This window comes from Stomoxys calcitrans, chromosome 5, assembly GCF_963082655.1.
Source record: "Stomoxys calcitrans chromosome 5, idStoCalc2.1, whole genome shotgun sequence".
Lineage (NCBI taxonomy): Eukaryota > Metazoa > Arthropoda > Insecta > Diptera > Muscidae > Stomoxys > Stomoxys calcitrans.
The window spans coordinates 149,723,603-149,743,420 of record NC_081556.1 but is presented as its reverse complement, the minus strand read 5'-3'; the positions used below and the strand labels follow the sequence as shown (position 1 = coordinate 149,743,420).

The window sequence follows — 19,818 nt, the reverse complement described above, 5'->3', positions numbered from 1 at the left end:
GTAGAAGATGCGAGTGGAAACAAGCTAAGAGCAAACGGCGGTTTGACCAAACAATCATTTATCTAAAGTTTTTTATTGGCATACTTCTAATAGAAGTTTAGGTCACTTGCCAAACATAAAATGGAAAGGCCCCATAAACAATATTAAGGATGTCAACTCTGCCGATTGGAAATGCAGGATTCACTGAATAAGGTTAAGCCAAGCGATCAGCCGATATACTTTTTTTTTAATATTTGGCAGTACTTGGCATTGAGGATGTCAACTTGTTCTCTTTTTACATTCATTCTTTGTTTACGTTTTCTCCTATATGATGACATTTTCAATCGTCAGATTTGACATCCTTAATGATGTTTATGGGGCCTATCCACTTTGTGTTTTTGCATGTGACCTAACCTTCTATTAGTGAATCCTGTTGGAAATGTTATCAAGTAGGAGAAATCGTAAACAAAGAATGAATGTAAAAAGAGAACAATTTGATGCCAAGTACTGCCAAAAATTAAAAAAATTGATCGCTTGCCAACGACTTAAAATACAAACTCTTATCGATAACTCTTTATCCATAACTTATCCAACAAATACAAAATAAGCATTTTAAGGTACGTATATTATTTGCTTCATTATAACATTTTATATTATATGTGCAGTGTTGGACATGTTCAGGTGAATTCTAAAATTAAAATTGAATTTTTTTATTCTTAGTTTACTTTTGCAAACTAACTTCATAAGCATGGCAAAAAAACAACTAAAGGTGGTCTCATTTGTACAACAACAGCAAATCATATGGTGCAATCCGCCATCTTGTCATCAAGCTGGTAGACGTTTTGCCAACACACGCAAGGAAATTTGTGTGCGTGTGTATACCTGTGCGAATATGAACAGATAATAAGCGAGAAGGAAGATTACAAAAAAGAAAACGTAAACAAAAATCTGACATCTTTATACTGTCAAACCCGACCGGCTGTTAACAGCTGTTTGCTCGAGATCACCTTATTAGATCCGCCTTGCTTCATAAGAGTATGCTTGTTTGTTTGTTATTTGCAGAGCAAATCCAAGGACGCCCACAAATTTAATCTAAAAGGCTGGTACTATGTTAGCTTTTCGCGAAATTTTTTTGTGATTAGCTTAAAACATGCCGATTTCATTCAGTAGCACATTCCTCAATAACTTATGAAGCAATTTTAATAAAATTATTGTGTTATCATTGAGATTTTTGTAGTGTTTAAAAAGAGTAATCGCGAAAAAATATTGTTTTCAATTGTGAAAAAACGAACATAGTGTACCATAAATAGCTGGGTACAATTTTTTTTCTCGCGAAGTGCACTATCTGTCAACGAGTTTTGGTTGTGTGTGTGAGTGTATTATAGTTAAGAACCATAACTTACACAAACAATCAAAAATGGCGCGAAATAGTAACATACTAAAAATCAGAGTAGTATTTATCACTGATTTGACAGATTTGTTGTTGGGAAACTGACACTACCTGTAAATGAATATATTTTGCATAGTACCATATAATGAGTGGTACTTTTTTCGTTTTCATCGCTGCAACCTACACAATTTTCAAAAATAGTTTTATCTAAATTTTATAATTAGTAATTAGGGAATGCCGTACTAAACGAAATCACCGTGTTTGTTTTCGAATTTAAATCCATTATTTAAAAAAGTTATCGGCCAAAACTGTCGCAAAAGCGAACGTAGTACCAGCCTTAAGCCTTGAAATAATAGATGTGACAAGTAAGAAGAAGAAGAAGAATTGAAATCAACCGACGGACAGAATTTGCTGCAATTTTGTTTAAATCGATAGTTTATAAAATATTTCTTTGGAACAGGTAAAAATGTTGTGGCTTCGTTTAAAATATCAATATTATAATATTCTCTTACCTATTTCACGTGTACATTGATATTTGCTTTGCCATCTTGCCCAAAAATTCAAATCCACTTTAACTCTTTCACTATCAGCTGTTTACATTCCATTAAATATGTTTTTGTTTGACCTACCATGCTTCATCAGTAGCTTATAACAACATCAAAAATTGCCCTTACACTTATATTTTGCATTTTACAGACATGCGCCCTGTTTAGAAAAGTGAAAGAAATCTTAGAAAACCGACCCAGTGAACCAGTTGTGGTGTGTTGTTTTAGATTTACCCCATTTGCTCAATGATTTCGTGAAAGTAATCAACAAAAAACTGCAAGAAACAAACACATCTGGATCTGGGAGTACCTTATAACACAATCAAATTTGTCAATTATCTAGCGTGGAATATCATTGCCAAGGAGGAAGTTGTAATCAATCATGTTAAGTCTTTGCTGCAGATATACCAAAAATATTAATCGATATCATGTGGTCAGTGGACAAAATGTTGGCGTGTTTTTGCGATATGTCGCACCGGCGGTAAGTGTTGTTATGTTTGTAGTTATATAGGGTTTTGCTTTATTTATTACTTGCCACGTTTTTCTTCATTTTAAAATGTGCTAGAGGAAGAGACTTTGAGCCAATTAGGATTTCCAAAAAAAAAAATCAAATTGTTTTTCTTTTTTTTTTACGTTAGTTTCGTTAGCTTAACTCTGTTTTAATTTATACTTACTAACGTATATGAACATGTTATTGAACGTCTAATGATGTTTGTATGTTTTCTGTTGTGTATAGCATTGGCGTAGAAACAGATTTTTTTAGGGGTCAAACCTAATTTTTTTCAATGACCTCGAATTGAAGCAGTTCCAATTAAATATTTAATTGGATCATCATTATTTCGTAATGGAGACCGATGTTTATTTTGTTTCTGTTTCCAAATATCTTTCCATATTGTCGGTCTAATGACCGCTCGTTGGACTTTTGGGAGGAAGTATACTCCTACTCGGTTTAAGTATATAACAAGTATTTACCTCAAAGCCATGATATGCAATTTGGATCCAGGCGATAACATCAGAAAAAATTTCAGTGGTGGTTATCCTATCATAATACTGGCAACATTTGTAAGGTACAATACCATGCTCGTAATACATGCAACGACTTCTCCCCACTGAGGTGTCGCCCTGCGGCATATCTTGCGGAAAAAAGAGGTCCGCAATCATAGAGCTTAAATTTAAATGAGAAAGCACTTTTTGATGTGTGCGAAGTTTGCTCCCTCTTACTCAATGGAATGTTCGTGGGCAAATATCTATTAGCTTTTGTTTATAGCACCCAGGAGGTAGGGAGATAGATAAGTATACGCATCTATTGATAAGTATACCCATCGACTCTAATTCGATCCATCCCTTTGTCTCCGTCATTCTGTTTGTCCGTGTTAATTTGTAATCAAAGTTAAGATGGCACAGATGTAAAAAGCAATTGGAACTTCCTTTATGGAAGAATTGGGTTCATAATGTTGTTTTTGTTGTAGCTGTGTGTTGTACACTAAAGCGGCAGCCCTTGCCAAATATGCACTTCATTGGGCTAATACGGTACGTGCACTGTTTTTGTTGTTGTAGCAGTGCGTTAAACACTGAGGCGGCATCCCTTGCCAATGAAGGAATCCATTGGGTCAATCCGGTACGTACAACCGGCTGCCATGGGATTGTCCGATTTGCACTGACATCGCCATGATGGATTCTCTTATAACTCTTGGCATTACTAGCGAGTTTCATAGAAACCGTTTCCGATTTAGAGATTCCTCCCATGTACCTATGTGCGCTTGTGTGATTTTTGGATGGCACCACAGATATTTGCCGCAATTTTTTTTTTCGGCCAACATGTCCGATTATGGGTGAGGCATTTAGTCAAATAAATTTTTTTATGACACCTATTTTTCTGATCGATGGTCATGTCGGTTTGGGGTTTTTTTTTTCCAATTTGGATACCACATAGGTATTCCCGTAGACCTTATGTATGAGTCGCATAATGTCTCGGACATTCTACATGTACGTCTAACTAAATAGATTCGTGTTTTTGGTGACCCATTTTAAAGATCTGTTTTTTTTTTTGGGAAATCTTTTTCCGTTTACATATATATTTACGGGATATTTGCCGAAAAAATAAATTTTAATGTAAATTTCTTATATTTGTACTTTTCTTAAATAAAAACACTTTTATTTCTACGCCAATGGCCATATCGCTCAACTAGTTTGCATTTGAATGGATAAAAACAAAACGTTTATATTCGTACTCATATTTCCCTACACTTGAGGACTTTCATGCAATTGAGAGAAGGCATGTTGAGAAGTTTGCTTGCTCTCACGAGTACCTATATACAAATATATTTACTTCCTTTGTTTTTGAGCGCAACACCACCATACCAGTAGTGGTCCACACAAAATTTTTGTGTGGCAAGCTTTTAGTTGCTGTCGTAATATCCCACCGTACGGTTATACCGCCCTATATTTTAAATATAAATATGTATAAATAAACAAAATAAATGTGTCGAAGTAATAACGCCCTGTGATATATTGGCCTCCTAAAGGCCTTTTTGAAAATCCATAACAAAAAACAACTTGTACGCACGCATACGAAAGCCAAATATATTTACGAATCACAATAAAATGTGCGTTTAGTTGAAAATCAACAGCATTGACCAAATTTTTTACTTCCTTCCGCGAATTCTTATACTCTGAGAGATTGTTGTTGACAATGCCTCATTCTCTCTTGGTAAATGATGTCTCAATGTGAGATACTTGAACGAGTGCTGTTGAATGTTGAGTTTGTGTAAAGTGCGCATTTACTGAGTGCATTTCATGTGTGGGGTTTTTTCTGTCACTTAACTTCACATAACAATAATGTGCGGTTGTGCTTTGGCGGTCTTTCCACATTCATTGTTGTTTGCTACTCTCATTCTGGTAACTCTCTCTGGGAAAACAACCAAGTCGCGCGGCATCCTTTGTTCCAAGTTTTTGATAAACAGATGACAATGCATTGCAAATTCAAAACGACCAAGAAAGAGTAAAGAACTCGAACTCTCGCAAAATAAGTATCCTCTGTTTAAGCCAAATCCACTTGATGCGAAATAATAATTAACGAAAAGGAAACACTTGTGCAAATAACAAAGAAAGTGAAAAAAAAATAATGAAAAAACATTTGAAAGCTACAAAAAAATTTTAAATTTATATAAAATCTTTGTTTTTTCTAATAAAAAAATAGAACAAACAAAAATCTGTTTTTAAAATCCTAATCGCTTAACTACCTTGTACGCTTCCTCTCAGCTCCGCGTCCAACAAAAGCATAGCCAAACTTCACATATCCCTGTGGAACAACACCAACAATTACAACAAAGAAATAATCAAATAAAATCACAAATGAATGCTGCCGCCGCAGAATCCTCGTTATCCTCGTCAGCAACAACACCGCAATCCGTTTATTCATCATATGCTAAGGATTCATATCAACAACAGCAACAAATGCATCACAAACATACACAGCAACAAATGTCAGTGACAACAGGGACAGCACCAATGTCTACAACATCAACATCACCAGCATCTTCAACACAACCACAACCACCACCATCCACACCGGTCCACATACCCTATAAAATTGACTGGATATTCGAACGCTTAAAAAATCCCACAGGAGTTTGGTATATATGTAGTCAACTAGCAATATTTGCCGTAGGATTATTTAGCAAATTTGTTTTGGGTAAGAATGTCAATGGATCCTTTAATCGCCCCCACTTATTTCTTATTTTAAATGCCAATGAATTATGGTTTTTTATTTGGTTTTTTTATTGTCTTTCAAAAATTAGAAGATTTAAAAACTTGAGAAGAAACCCCCAATACCTCGTAAATACACACTTCGGTTCATGAGTTTGCGTAGAGTAGAAAACGGCACAACAAGTTTGTTATACATCAGTTCAAACAATCATTGAAGGGTGTATCCACCCCATTATGGGATTATTTACTTAAATCTATTTGCCTATAAATCCGGTATTTAACTTCAATTATGGTTTTCATTTTAGTTGAGTTAAGGCTAACATTACAGTTGAATTAAATATTTGTAGATATTCTGGCTTAGTTCAAAAAGGACAAAGCGACTCAATTGGAGAAAACTTAACCATTGATGACCACAGGTTGCACCAGGCAATGGGTATAGAGTTGACATAATGCATTTTGGGTCTTCTTTCTAACTTGGAGGCTACAGTGGCACGGAGTTTTGCATGTTCTCCTGTGACGCTGAACGCATGGCCCTCCCTGACCCACGTATGGCCCTCCATCGAAGGAGAAGTTATTTGAGGTCGAGCTTTGAATTCGGCAAAAATAAAGAGACATGCTAAATAGGGCAATATATTTGCCCAGAACAGCATGGATCGGTCTAGACTTAACTACAGTTTATAGCAAAGTCGTAAAAGTTTTTGGGGCTCGGTCTAGGTGAAGCACCGAGGTATCCTAAAATGAGGAGAAAACGTTTTTGTATTTAAATTGTTCTGAAAAAAATTTTACCCAGCGTACTTTTTTCCATGTTTTTTTATAACCACCACCATTGGATGTAGTTATTCCCTTGGTAAAACCACGGGAAGCCACCGTGGCGCAGAGGTTAGCATTCCCACCTATGAAGCTGAACGCCTGGGTTCGAATCCTGGCGAGACCATCAGAAAAAATTTCAGCGGAGGTTTTCCTCTCCTAATGCTGGCAACATTTGCGAACTCGGCTATAAAAAGGAGGCCCCTTATCACTGAGCTTAAACTTGAATCGGACTGCACTCATTAATATGTGAGAAGTTTGCCCCTGTTCCTTAGTGGAAAAAAATGGCATTTGTAAAACCACGGGATACCTCGTTGTTGTTAATGTAGATTTTTAATAGGTTTATTTGACATAATTCCTTTATAGAACTGTCAATAGTAGTTCTTTGTAATTTGTCTAGATTGGCCACTGTGTGGCTTCAATTTGCATTATCTGAATAAAATGAAATGAAAATATTTGCATCTGAACGTAGTGTTCCTCGTCAAACTCCTGTCGGTGGACAAAGTCTTTCAGGTCCATAGGATCGAACGCCACTCGCCTTGTTTTATCGAGTATCATATGTACTCAGAATTTAATGAAGAGCCGGTGCCACCCGTTGATTTGCCGCGACTACAATTGCAGTTACCCATGTATTTCTAGGGAGCATTCCAATATCCGCAACCCAGGAACGATGAATACCATAAAGGTCGGAGGTCAAAATTCCAACCTGTTTGATGCTTATAGTTATTCCATGCTGGGCATCCATATATAGATAAGCGATGCCATTCTGGATTATGATGACATTTTAAATCCGTCTGCCGAAATAATATCGATAAAAGGGTTAAAGATATCCACATAAATGATACATAAATACTTCTTAGGGGTGCTGCTATATAAATTTCTGGCCTAATCGTGAAAATGTATTTTGTTATCCTGCATGCATGACTTATACACTTTTGCATGCGCTCGAACCAATTGTCGATACACTTTTTTACCTCCGATTGAGACACCTTCAGAACAAGCAATTGAACGCTTCAACAGCGAGGGAGATCATTGACTACGTATTTGTATTGAATTGTGTGGAAATAATAAGAAGTCATTGGGTGCCAAGTCAGCGCTGTACGGCGGATGACCCATCATTTTGACGTTTTGGATGGTCAAAAAGGCGCTGGTTTGAGCCGATGTGTGAGAGCTTGCATTCTCTTGGCGAACAATGATTCGTCTTCTCTTGATCGTTTTTTGAATTTCTCACAAGATTGTGATGTAGCACTCAGAATTGACCGTCCTCAAGTGGAATAGTCGCTACATGACCAGTTTTGTCGAAGAAACAGGCGACCATGCTAGAAAATTTTCAATTGGAAACTTCAGATTACACCTGACAACACTTTGTGTTGCCTATAAACTTATACAACAACCCTCGTGTTTATGTATGTCTTTGGGGTTTTCAAAAATGGCTAAATCAGTTCAGATGTGGTCTTTCAATTGGACTTCTAAAGTCCTTAGACGCCTCATTTTTTGACCGATTTGTATATGAAGAACATTTGAAGAAATTTTGTATATGAAGAACATTTCTCAACATGTTGTTTTCCCATCATATTCGTTCGACGTAAAATTTTCTTGAATTTAAATACACATTGCCTATAGTAGGCACCATTTCCCGGGACGAGATAGGTGTGAGCACCACACAAGCTGGAACATTGAGGTCCGCTCTGTGTGAAGTTTATTGCTGTCCCGAGAAGCTCAGCTGCGAGCTACCGGGCGCGTCTACGGATTGCGGATAGTGGAATGCTCCATCTGGAGTAGCTGTAACTGCAGTCGCGGACAATCAGCGGAATCGAGCAGAGATTCTCCGGTGGCACCGGCTCTTGCAAAAATACTGAGTGCCTACGATGCTCCATATGACAAGCGCATTTTAATAACCAATGGCCACCCTGTTCCCACGGCGATCGGTCCTTTGGACCGGAACGAGCTTGCTTATCTACAGAAGCTTGACGAGGATCGCCACCTCCACATGAAAATGTGGTTACAACAACAACAACCATTTCTCAGGATGGTCAGAAGTAGATTTTCATCCATCAGATCTGTGATCCACAAATCATACTTTTCTTTCATATACATATTAAGGAAGATTTTCCACAATTTCCTCTGTTAAGTGGACTTTTTCCTCCATCATCTTACAGACTTTAGATTTTAATCTCTTTCAGTGTTAATTATACTGCAACACTGTGAAATCATGCGTTTTCTAACTATGACGCCCTAGTAATAATTAAAGTGCACGTTGATCCGCGCAGTTGCTGTTGTTGTTTCCTCAATTATCTATAAGATTAAAAAGTAACTTTTAATCAAGTCATTTATTCATTCATTCAAACTAGCCCAATATTGGACTTTGCATTGATAGAAAATTTAGTTTTACACCGGTGTTCACAGAACTTAATGTTGATTTTAAATAGTTTTCTTTGACTGATTTCTTTTATATAAATGTTTTCTATGATGATAGGCTGTCTACCGGTTTCCATTTACCCGCCATCTATGTTGAAAAAATAACAATTGCGGCAATGTATTATAAACTTATAGTATAAGCCAAATGTCTTTTGCGTTTTGGATGACTCATGCATAAATGCAATTATCTTTCGTGTTTTAAAGAGTCGCCTGTTTTTTGTAAGTCAATTTAAAGTTTGCTTTGTATGTTTGTAAGGCCTAAAAATTGACACGTTATGATTTTCAAACCCACCATCGTAGGATGGGGGTATACTGACCTTGTCATTCCGTTTGTAACACCTCGAAATATTGATCTAGGACCCCATAAAGTATATATTCTTGATCGTCTCGACATTCAGAGCCGATCTAGCCATGTTCGTCCGTCTGTCGAAATCACAATAGGGGTCGAACGCGTAAAGTTAGCCGCTTGAAGATGCTTAATATTGATGTAGGTCGTAGGGGATTGCTAATCGGCCATATCGATTCAGATTGAGATATAGCTCCCATATAAAACGAACTCCCGATTTGAATTCCTAAGCCTCTGGAATCCCTAAGCCTCTGAAATTTTACCTGAAGTGTTCTTTGTAGCTTCCAACAACTTTGCCAAATACGGTCCAAATCGGTCTATAACCTGATATAGCTCCCATATAAAGTGATCTCCCGATTTGACTTCTTAAGTCCTTACAAGCCGCAATTTTTCTCCGATTTAGTTGAAATTTTGCATGTAGTGTTCTGTAATGACTTATAACGACTGTGCCGAGTACGGTTCAAATCGGTCCATAACCTGATATAGGTCCCATTTAAACCGATCTCCCGATTTGACTTCTTGAGCCCATGGAAGCCGCAATTTTTGTCTGATATGGATGAAATTTTGCACATAGTGTTCTGCTACGACTTACAACAAATATGCCAAGTACGGTTCAAATCGGTTCATAACCTGAAATAGGTCCCATTTAAACCGATCTCCCGATTTGACTTCTTGAGCCCATGGAAGCCGCAATTTTTGTCTGATATGGATGAAATTTGGCACATTATTTTCTAATATGACTTCCAACAACCGTGCCAATTGCGGTCCAAATCGATCAAGAACATGATATAGCTCCCATATAACCCGATCTCTCCATTTGACTTCTTGAGCTCCTGGAAGATGCAATTTTTGTCCGATTTGTTTAAAATTTTGCATGTAGTGTTCTGTTATGACTTTCAACAACTGTGTTATGTACGGTCCAAATCGGTTAAGAACCTGATATAGCTCCCATACAAACCGATCTCCCGATTTTACTTCTTGAGCCCTTGGAGCCGCAATTTTTTTTTCCGATTTGGCTGAAATTTTACATATAGTGTTCTATTATGACTTTTAACAATTGTAACAAGTACGGTCCAAATCGATCAAGAAACCGGTCTCTCGTTCATCCTTGTTCGGTTCCTAGAGCTTTAAGTTTTGCTGGTTTGACAGAAGTTTGGTATGTAGGATAAAATTATGCCCTTCAACTTAATTTATTTTGTATACATTTTTAGCAGATTCTATGGTGATGGGATCCCAAGATTCGGCCCGGCCGACTTTAGCATGCTTTTACTTGTTCCAGTTAATGATGGCGCGTAGATAAATTATATGTAGATAAAGAAGAACTAATAGAAGCATTAATTTCTTTCCCGTAACGGAAACTATGGCGTAATGCACGTACATAGGGTTTCGTCAGCCTGACATGTCAAATTTAGCACATGTTGAGTTGTACATATCGTGTGATACAAACGAAACTAAAATATGAAAACCACTTTTAAAAATAACACAGTTAATTATTTTGACAAGTCGTAAGACATCTATATGCCGTGTAATAGCGCCTTTAGCTTTTTTTATACCCTACACCACCACTGTGGTACAGGGTATTATAGATTTGTGCATTTGTTTGCAACGCTAAGAAGGAGAAGAGCTAGACCCATCGATAAGTATATCACTTTTTGATTCGTTTTAGCTATGTCCGTCTGTCTGTCTGTCCATGTAATCAAGATACAGGTAGCATTTATTGTCCGATTTTCATAAAATTTTGCAGATACCGATGTGCCCTTTTAAAGCTGTAGAAGCCACAATTTTGATCCGATCCTTACAAAATTTGGCCCGGAGTGTTTTTTTTGACATCTAAATATGCGTCCAATATTTCATTGAAATCGGTTCAGATTTAGATATAGCTCCCATATATATCTTTCATCCGATATGCCATTTTAAAGCTGTGGGAGCCATAATTATGGTCCGATCTTTACCAAATTTAGCACGATATGTTTGGTGTGACGTCTTAATACGTGTACAAAATTTCATCAAAATCGGCTCAGATTTAGATATAGCTCCCATATACAACTTTCATCCGATTTGACATATAAAGGCTGTAGAAGGCACTATTTTGGTCCGATCTTTACCAAATTTAGCACGAAGTGCTTTTTGTGACGTCCCAATATGTGTGTAAAATTTCATTAGAATCGGATCAATTTTATGTATAGCTCCCATATATATATTTCATCCGATATGGTCTTTTAAGACTGTAGATGCCACAATTTTGGTCCCATCCTTACAAAATTTTGCAGGAGATGTTTTATTTGACGTCGTACTACATGCAAAAAATGTCATCAAAATCGAATCAGATTTAGATAAAAAAAACTCTCATATATATCTTTTATGCGTTTCGAAGCCAAAGTTTTTGTATCATCGTAAGAGAATCGTAGAAGGTAGACTCGGTGGTGTAGGGTATTTGCCTTTCCTTACTGGTTTGCTGTAAATTTGATTTTTTTTTGTAATTTTTCGGCAGAGCTGTTTGATTTGAAGAAAAATAAAATAATTACCTACACCTATAAGCTTGGCATTTGTTATCAAAATTTGAGAACATAAATAAAAATTTCTTTGTTATTTCAATATTCTTTGGCAATACGTGTAGTAGTGTTTTTAGGCGTCAACGTTAAAAATTGCTTAACTTTTGCGTGGTGTTTTTGATATTTGTGTGCAGAGTTGCATTTTTCAACGCAATGCTCATCAACGCCCTCAGTCTGTTTGGGTCTCAAGCGTCATTTTGAAGGCCAATGCCCCACCGTGCAGCGCCAGCACGTGAACATCAAATTTTTGTTTTTAATTTGTGTGATACTGTGTGGTAGTGTGTTTGTCACCTTGCACAATAATATCAAATCAAAATAGATAAACAAGAATAAGCCAAAATAAAATAGCAACTACAATATACATATACATATTCGAAATTATATTCTAATTATAAAAAGCGGAAGCGAAGGAAGGTGGCAGTATGTATCTGAATAACAACAATTAAAAACGTATAAAGTTCGGCCATACCGAACTTTGAATACCCACCACCATGGATATATTCATCATCCTATATTATTATAACTCCACTATCATATCCATAGTTATGTATATCCAAATATGGGCTGGGCTGGTCTGGTCTGGGCCGAGAACTGTTTTTCGAGTCACAGTTTCAGCGAAATCGGGCAATAAATCCGCTTTTTATAGAATTAAGACCCTAGTTTGTAAGATCGGTCTATATGGCAGCTACATGTATGTATCTAAATATGGTCCGATCTGGACCATATTTCAGTGAAATCCAATAATAAATGCTCCTTTTACTCGCTTTAGATCCTTTGTTGGGAGGCCTAGACCAACTCACTGTTCTAAATTTTAGCAAAATTGGGTAATAAACGAGGTTCCTATGGGCTTGACAGACCGGTCTATATGATAGATATATAAAAATATATATAGTAAGATCGGTCTATATGGCAGCTACATGTATGTATCTAAATATGGTACGATCTGGACCATATTTCAGTGAAATCGTATAATAAATGCTTCTTTGACTTGCTTTAGATCCTTTGTTGGAAGGCCTAGACCAACTCACTGTTCTAAATTTTAGCAAAATTGGGTAATAAACTAGGCTCTTATGGGCTTGACAGACCGGTCTATATGAGAGATATATAAAAATATATTCCGATCTGGACTATTTTCAATTTGGATTTCGGGAGGCTTAATGCAAACCAACGGGCCCCAATAACAGCAACATCGGTCAATGAATGGAGCAGTTATGGGACTAAGACCCCAAATCACCAGATCGATCTAAATGGCAGCTAGCTATATAGCTAGCTATATAGTGCGATCTGAACCATATTGAGGTCCGATGATTGGGGGCTTAAAATAACTCACTGATTCAAATTTCAGTGAAATCGGGTATTAAATGCGCCTGTTATGGGATTGAGGACCTAAATCGGCAGATCGGTCTATATGGCAGTCTCGTACAATAAATAGGCATTTAAACCATCGACTCTTTTAAGAGGCACCGAGTACAAAGATTAGAAATAAACAAAGGAAATTAAGAGAAGAGAGAAATTCAAGAGAACTGTTTATGAACAACGAGTATGTTTTAGCTTGTTTTTAATCGTTGTGGACATTTTTTTGCTTTAAACTTCAAATTAGTTTTACAATAGACTTATTAACTTTCCTGTTAGTTTTTTTTGTTATTTTGAGTTTTTATACAGTTTTTATGTTCCCCCAGTTTCCTTTTCTTGTCTTTTAAGAATGAAACAAACGAAAACTTCCAACTTTTAACGGTTGTTTGTGGAGGCCATTTTCATTGAGAACAATGAAAAAATATCTCAATTTTTGGAGGCTGTAGCGTGATTACAGCAGGCGGACGGACAGACACACGGCCATAGTTAAATCGTCTTAGAATTTCACGAAGATCAAAAATATTTATATTTACTCTGTAGGGTCGGAAATAGATATGTCGATGTGTTGCAAACAGAATGACTAAATGAATATACCCCCTATCCTATGGTGGGGGTTTCAAAAAACGACATGCGATTGCAAACAAATTTTAGATTGCAAGAAAAAAACACCGACATGTCAATGACTTAAGAATGCATAACGGCATTCGTTCTTGTTCGCATGCAATTTTTTGGGCAAGGTCGCGTTAATAAAGAAATTATTTATAAACCACCTAGACTACAACGGCTTTGCCCAAACCAAGAATGTTAAAGTGAAATCAATTTAGAACAAGTATCTTTGCTTTATTGGATCAATTCACTCATATAGGTTTGTTTGTTTGTGTTTGTTTGTGTTTTTAAGTGTTGGAGTAAAAAGTATACGAAATTTATGAAATGTACAGTTTAAGAGCGAAATTGTTCTTTATATGATAGTGACATTTTGTACAAAAAAGCAGTTCCAAAACTAAAATAATTCTTTTTGGGCCAATGGGCAACAAAAATCGAATTAGCTCAAAAATTAGCTGAAAATCATTACATTTATTTTTATACCCACCACCGAAGGATGGGGGAATATTCATTTTGTCATTTCCTTTGCAACACATGGAAATATCCATTTCCGATCCTATAAAGTATATATATTCTTGATCAGCGTAAAAATCAAAGACGATCCAGCCATGTCCGTCCGTCTGTCTGTTGAAATCACGCTACAGTCTTTAAAAATAGAGATATTGAGCTGAAACTTTTCACAAATTCCTTTTTTTTTGTCCATAAGCATATAGATATAGATATAGCCCTCATATAGACCAATCCGCTGATTTAGGGTCTTAGGCCCAGAAAAACTACATTTATTATCCGATTTTGCTGAATTTCGGGACAGTGAGTTGTGTTAGGCCAGTCGACATCGTTCTTCAATTTGGTCCAGATCCGTACAGATTTGGATATATCTGCCATATAGACCGATCTCTCGATTTTAGGTTTTGGGCCCATAAATGGCGCATTTATTGTCCGATTTTGTCGAAATTTGGGACAGTGAGTGAGTTTAAGCCCTTCGACAACGTTCTGCAATATGAACCAGATCGGTCCAGATTTTGATATAGATGCCATATAGACCGATCTCTCGACTTAAGGTTTTGGGCCCATAAAAGGTACATTTATTGTCCAATTTCGCCGAAAATTCGGAACAGTTAGTTGTGGTAAACCCTTCATCAGCTCTCTTCAATTTGGCCAAGATCTGTCCAGATTTGGATATAGCTGGTCTATATGACAGCTATATCCAAATCTGGACAGATCTCTCGATGTAAGGTTTTGGTCTCATGAAAGGCGCCGAAATTTGGGACAGTGGGTTGCGTTAGGTTCTTCGACAACATTCTATCAAATTCTGGACCAGATCGGTCCAGATTTTTATATAGCTGCCATATAGACCGATCTCTCGATTTAAGGTGTTGAGCCCATAAAAGGCACATTTATTGTCCAATTTCGGCGAAAATTCGGAACAGTTAGCTGTGGTAGACCCTTCATCAGCTCTCTTCAATTTGGCCAAGACCGGTTCAGATTTGGATATAGCTGTCATATAAACCGATCTCTCTATTTAAAGTCTTGGCCCCATAAAAGCCACATTTAAAGGGTGATTTTTTTGAGGTTAGGATTTTCATGCATTAGTATTTGACAGATCACGTGGGATTTCAGACATGGTGTCAAAGAGAAAGATGCTCAGTATGCTTTGACATTTCATCATGAATAGACTTACTAACGAGCAACGCTTGCAAATCATTGAATTTTATTACCAAAATCAGTGTTCGGTTCGAAATGTGTTCAAATTTTGACAAATTTTGTTCAGCGATGAGGCTCATTTCTGGTTGAATGGCTACGTAAATAAGCAAAATTGCCGCATTTGGAGTGAAGAGCAACCAGAAGCCGTTCAAGAACTGCCCATGCATCCCGAAAAATGCACTGTTTGGTGTGGTTTGTACGCTGGTGGAATCATTGGACCGTATTTTTTCAAAGATGCTGTTGGACGCAACGTTACGGTGAATGAACACATTTCGAACCGAACACTGATTTTGGTAATAAAATTCAATGATTTGCAAGCGTTGCTCGTTAGTAAGTCTATTCATGATGAAATGTCAAAGCATACTGAGCATCTTTCTCTTTGACACCATGTCTGAAATCCCACGTGATCTGTCAAATACTAATGCATGAAAATCCTAACCTCAAAAAAATCACCCTTTATAATCTGATTTCGCTGAAATTTGACACAGTGACTTACGGTAGGCTTTTCGACATATGTGTCGTATATGGTTTAAATCGGTCTATATTTGCATATGGCTACCAAAAAAGACCAATATTTTGTGCTACAAACTTGAACATTGACTTGTACTTAAATATCACTCAATATCCGCGTCGAATTTGGTCCAAATCGGAACATATTTAGATAAAGCTGCTATGGCGGGATATATAATGCTTTTTTCACCGGATTATGACGAAAGTTGGTTTACATATATACCCGAGGTTGTGGGTATCCAAAGTTCGGCCCGACCGAACTTAACGCCCGTTTACATGGTTTTTATTAGAATGTAGGTTAAACAAATGCTAAACCAATTTTATTGAAATGGAGAGTTTGCCTCCGAGTGGAAAGTCCGGTTATCTTCTTACGCCAATTTTTAAACATCCGAAAATCGAAATTTTGTTTGCAAAAAATACATATTTTGTATATGAGGCATTGTCTGGTTAAAGTGCTAATTTTTTTTATTTATATGTTTTGGTACACTGAAAAAAAATTCGGTTACAATCACGAAATTAATTGATCCAATTAATTTTTTAATTAAAACTATTTCAATCATGAAAATGGCAGTATGAATCACAGTTTTTGATTGAAATTTTTTCGATTAAAAAAATTGCATATTCAATAAAAAAAATGATAGAAAATTTTTGAAATTTCCAATTAATTTTTCAATTGATATAAATATTAATTTTTTAATTGAACCAATTAAAAAATCATTGAAATTTTCGATATATTCAATTTATTTTTAATTTGATCAATTAAAAATTTAATTAAAAATATTGAAATGTTATATAAAATTTTTGCGAAAAGCGCGCTGTATATCGCGCAGTCTCGATTTCGACGCAATTTGATTCAAATGCAAATTTTGTCCATGAACATTCCACAAGGAACAGACGCAAACTTCTCACATATCAATGAGTGTAGTCCGATTCAAGTTTAAGCTCAATAATAAGGGGCCTCCATTTTATAGCCGAGTCCGAACGGCGTGCCGCAGTGCGACACCTCTTTGGAGAGAAATTTTACTTGGCATAGTACCTCACAAATGTTGCCAGCATTAGGAGGCGAAAACCACCGCTGAAAATTTTTTCTGATGGTCTCGCCAGGATTCGAACCCAGGCGTTTAGCGTCAAAGGCGTCAGCGTTGTACACTGAGGCAGCAGTCCTTGCCGATGAATGATTCCATTGGGTCAATCCGGTACGTATAACCGGCTGCCATGGGCTAGGCAGTAAGTTCTTTCAATCATTTATTAATGGAATCGGAAAGTTTTTTACACCCGATAATACTGTTATGAAAAAGAGTTTTTAAAAAAGTCTAACCGCTCAAAATTTTTAAAAGTTCTCTTTGTATATAGAAGATAAAACTCTACCACAAACAATCTTTTGACTACAACCGGCTGCCATGGGATTGTGGTTTGGTTGTTGTGGGCCAAAGTGAAAGTCATTGTGCAAAATATCAGCAAAATCGAATAATATTGGCGACCTCTATAAGAAGTATAATCGGGAGATCGGTTTATATGGAATCTATATCAGTTTATAAACCGATATAGACGTGTTTCGTTATGACTTCCAACAACTGTGTTGAGTATGGTTCAAATCGGTCCATAACCTGATATAGCTGCCATATAAACCAATCTTGGATCTTGGCTTTTTGAGCCACTAAAGAACGCAATTCTTATCCGATTTGGCTGAAATTCTGCATGAGGTATTCTGTTATGATTTCCAACAACTGTGATGAGTATGGTTCCAATCGGTCCATAACCTGATATAGCTGTCATATAAACCGATCTGAGGTCTTGACTTCTTGAGCCTGTAGAAGGCGCAATTCCCATGCGATTTGGCTGAAACTTTGCATGACGTGTTTCGTTATGACTTCCAACAACTGTGTTGAGTATGGTTCCAATCTGTCCATAACCTGATATAGCTGCCATATAAACCGGTCTTGAATCTGGACTTTTTTACCCACTACAGGGCGCAATTCCTATCCGACTTGACTGAAATTTTGCATAAGTTCTTTTTTATGGCCTCCAACAACTGTGCCAAATATGGTTCCAATCGGTCTATCACCTGATATAGGGGTCATATAAGCCGATCTGGGATCTTGATTTTTTGAGCCTCAAGAAGGCCCAATTATTATCCGATTTCGCTGAAATTTTGTACAATGGCTTCTTCCATGACCCCCAACATACGTGTCAAATATGGTCTGAATCGGTCTTTAGCCTGATGCAACTCCCCTATAAACCCATCTACCTATTTTATTTCTTGAGCCCCTAAAAGGCCCAATTCTTACACGATTTGGCTGAAATTTTACACATTTACATCTACTGTGGTCTCCAACATCCAATTCAATTAGCAAAGCAATTCTTTTCTTTTTTCCTTTGTTTATCTAAATAGAGATACCGGAAAGAACTCGACAAATGCGATCCATGGTAGAGGGTGTATAAGATTCGGCCCGGCCGAACTTAGCGCGCTTTTACTTGTTTGCGCTACTTCAAAGCAATTTATCTATCTGCTATAGATTAAACATCTCTGCATAGATGCCTTTGGTTTTTGCGCCTGATATAATCATCATCAGAAATCTTTAGTTGCGAGGGCTTCAAAGGTTGTACCTTTGTAGGTTGTATTTATCTCGAAGGAATTGCGAAAGTAACTCGTTAATTTTCTATTTAATTTGATTAAAGTATCAAGAAATTAAACCAAATGAAAGGACCATGTACGTATTTAAATATTAACTACACATCCATTGTGCGTAAAAACTTAAAAGTATGACCACGTAATTTAATAGTTGAGGACAAACTATGCGAAGAATGTTCTAGACGCTCGACAAAAAAAAAACTTCCGGACATTTTTTATGGCAAAATGTTGAATAGCGCTAGCATTCAGAAATGTCATGCCAACCAGCAACAACTGACCCAGATATTTTTCCATGTCACTATGAAGACTAACATTCATTTTAAGGCGCCAAATTGATTTCAGAGGAAAAAGCAGTGTAGAACTATACACACACACACACAAACTACAAGCCATAAACCAAGACACTTTGAACTTAAAATTGTCGCAAAAAACCGCAATTGCTATGATGTCACTGTTGAATGTTGCGTTTTATTAAGACATAATCCTTGCATTAGAAACATAACAAAGGCCCTTAACAATGTTTGATAGAGGAAAATCGGTCGCTGTAGGCATGAAACGTATATGGACGTGTTGATTTACAATAGCGCAATGAATTAATCAACACTTTTAATTGATATTAAATGCAAAAACTTACATCGCTTAAAACATTTGTGCTACATTTGCTTGGTGCCACTTTTCTTATTGCTTCTTTTGCTTTCATTTCTATAGCTTATAGCTCCTCCGTGGTACGAAGATAAACCTGTCGACTGCAAAAACTATTATGATTGCGCCCTCTAAGGGATCAGGAAGTCAAATTAGCCGACCGACCGATTTGGCTTGTTAACAACCCCAACCGACCTAGAGTAATCAGAAGTATGTGTGTAAAATTTGGAGCGGCAAGCTTTATTCATTTGGAAAACGTTTTCTACAGACGAAATTAGTTAGTTCTATTTAAAATGGTGTGACAACGTCATACTTTAAAGGGTCTTAGATCAATTTTTAAGGTGATGCGATCGGAATGACGATAAGGTGTAGGGTAAAGAACATCTCGTATTCACTTGGATTTTTTTTAAGATTTGTGCTCTAAAGATACTAAATGGGTCGCGGGAGTACTACGGTACTAAAGAGTCGACAAATTACCGAAAAAGTACTATAGTACTGACTTTTCCATCTCTCGATTCAAATAAAGAGTATCAAGCACATTATTTAATGCTTTGATTTATCAATTGTCATTTTAGTAAAGGTCTAATGGAAGCGAAGAACTATAAATCATCGGGCGGTTTCGCTTGCTT

The 19,818-nt window shown here is 36.8% G+C and overlaps 1 protein-coding gene across 1 annotated transcript in view; it reads left to right on the top strand.

The window, feature by feature from the left end:
• The first annotated feature begins 1,733 nt into the window (after positions 1 to 1,733).
• Positions 1,734 to 19,818, top strand: part of LOC106084643 (tafazzin) — a 28,670-nt gene continuing 10,585 nt past the window's right edge. Inside the window, exons 1-3 of the mRNA XM_013248488.2 lie at positions 1,734 to 1,829; positions 2,066 to 2,395; positions 5,176 to 5,608. Of these exons, the coding sequence (XP_013103942.2) occupies positions 2,297 to 2,395; positions 5,176 to 5,608 (532 nt within the window). The 5' untranslated portion in view covers positions 1,734 to 1,829; positions 2,066 to 2,296. The remainder of the gene's footprint in view (positions 1,830 to 2,065; positions 2,396 to 5,175; positions 5,609 to 19,818) is intronic.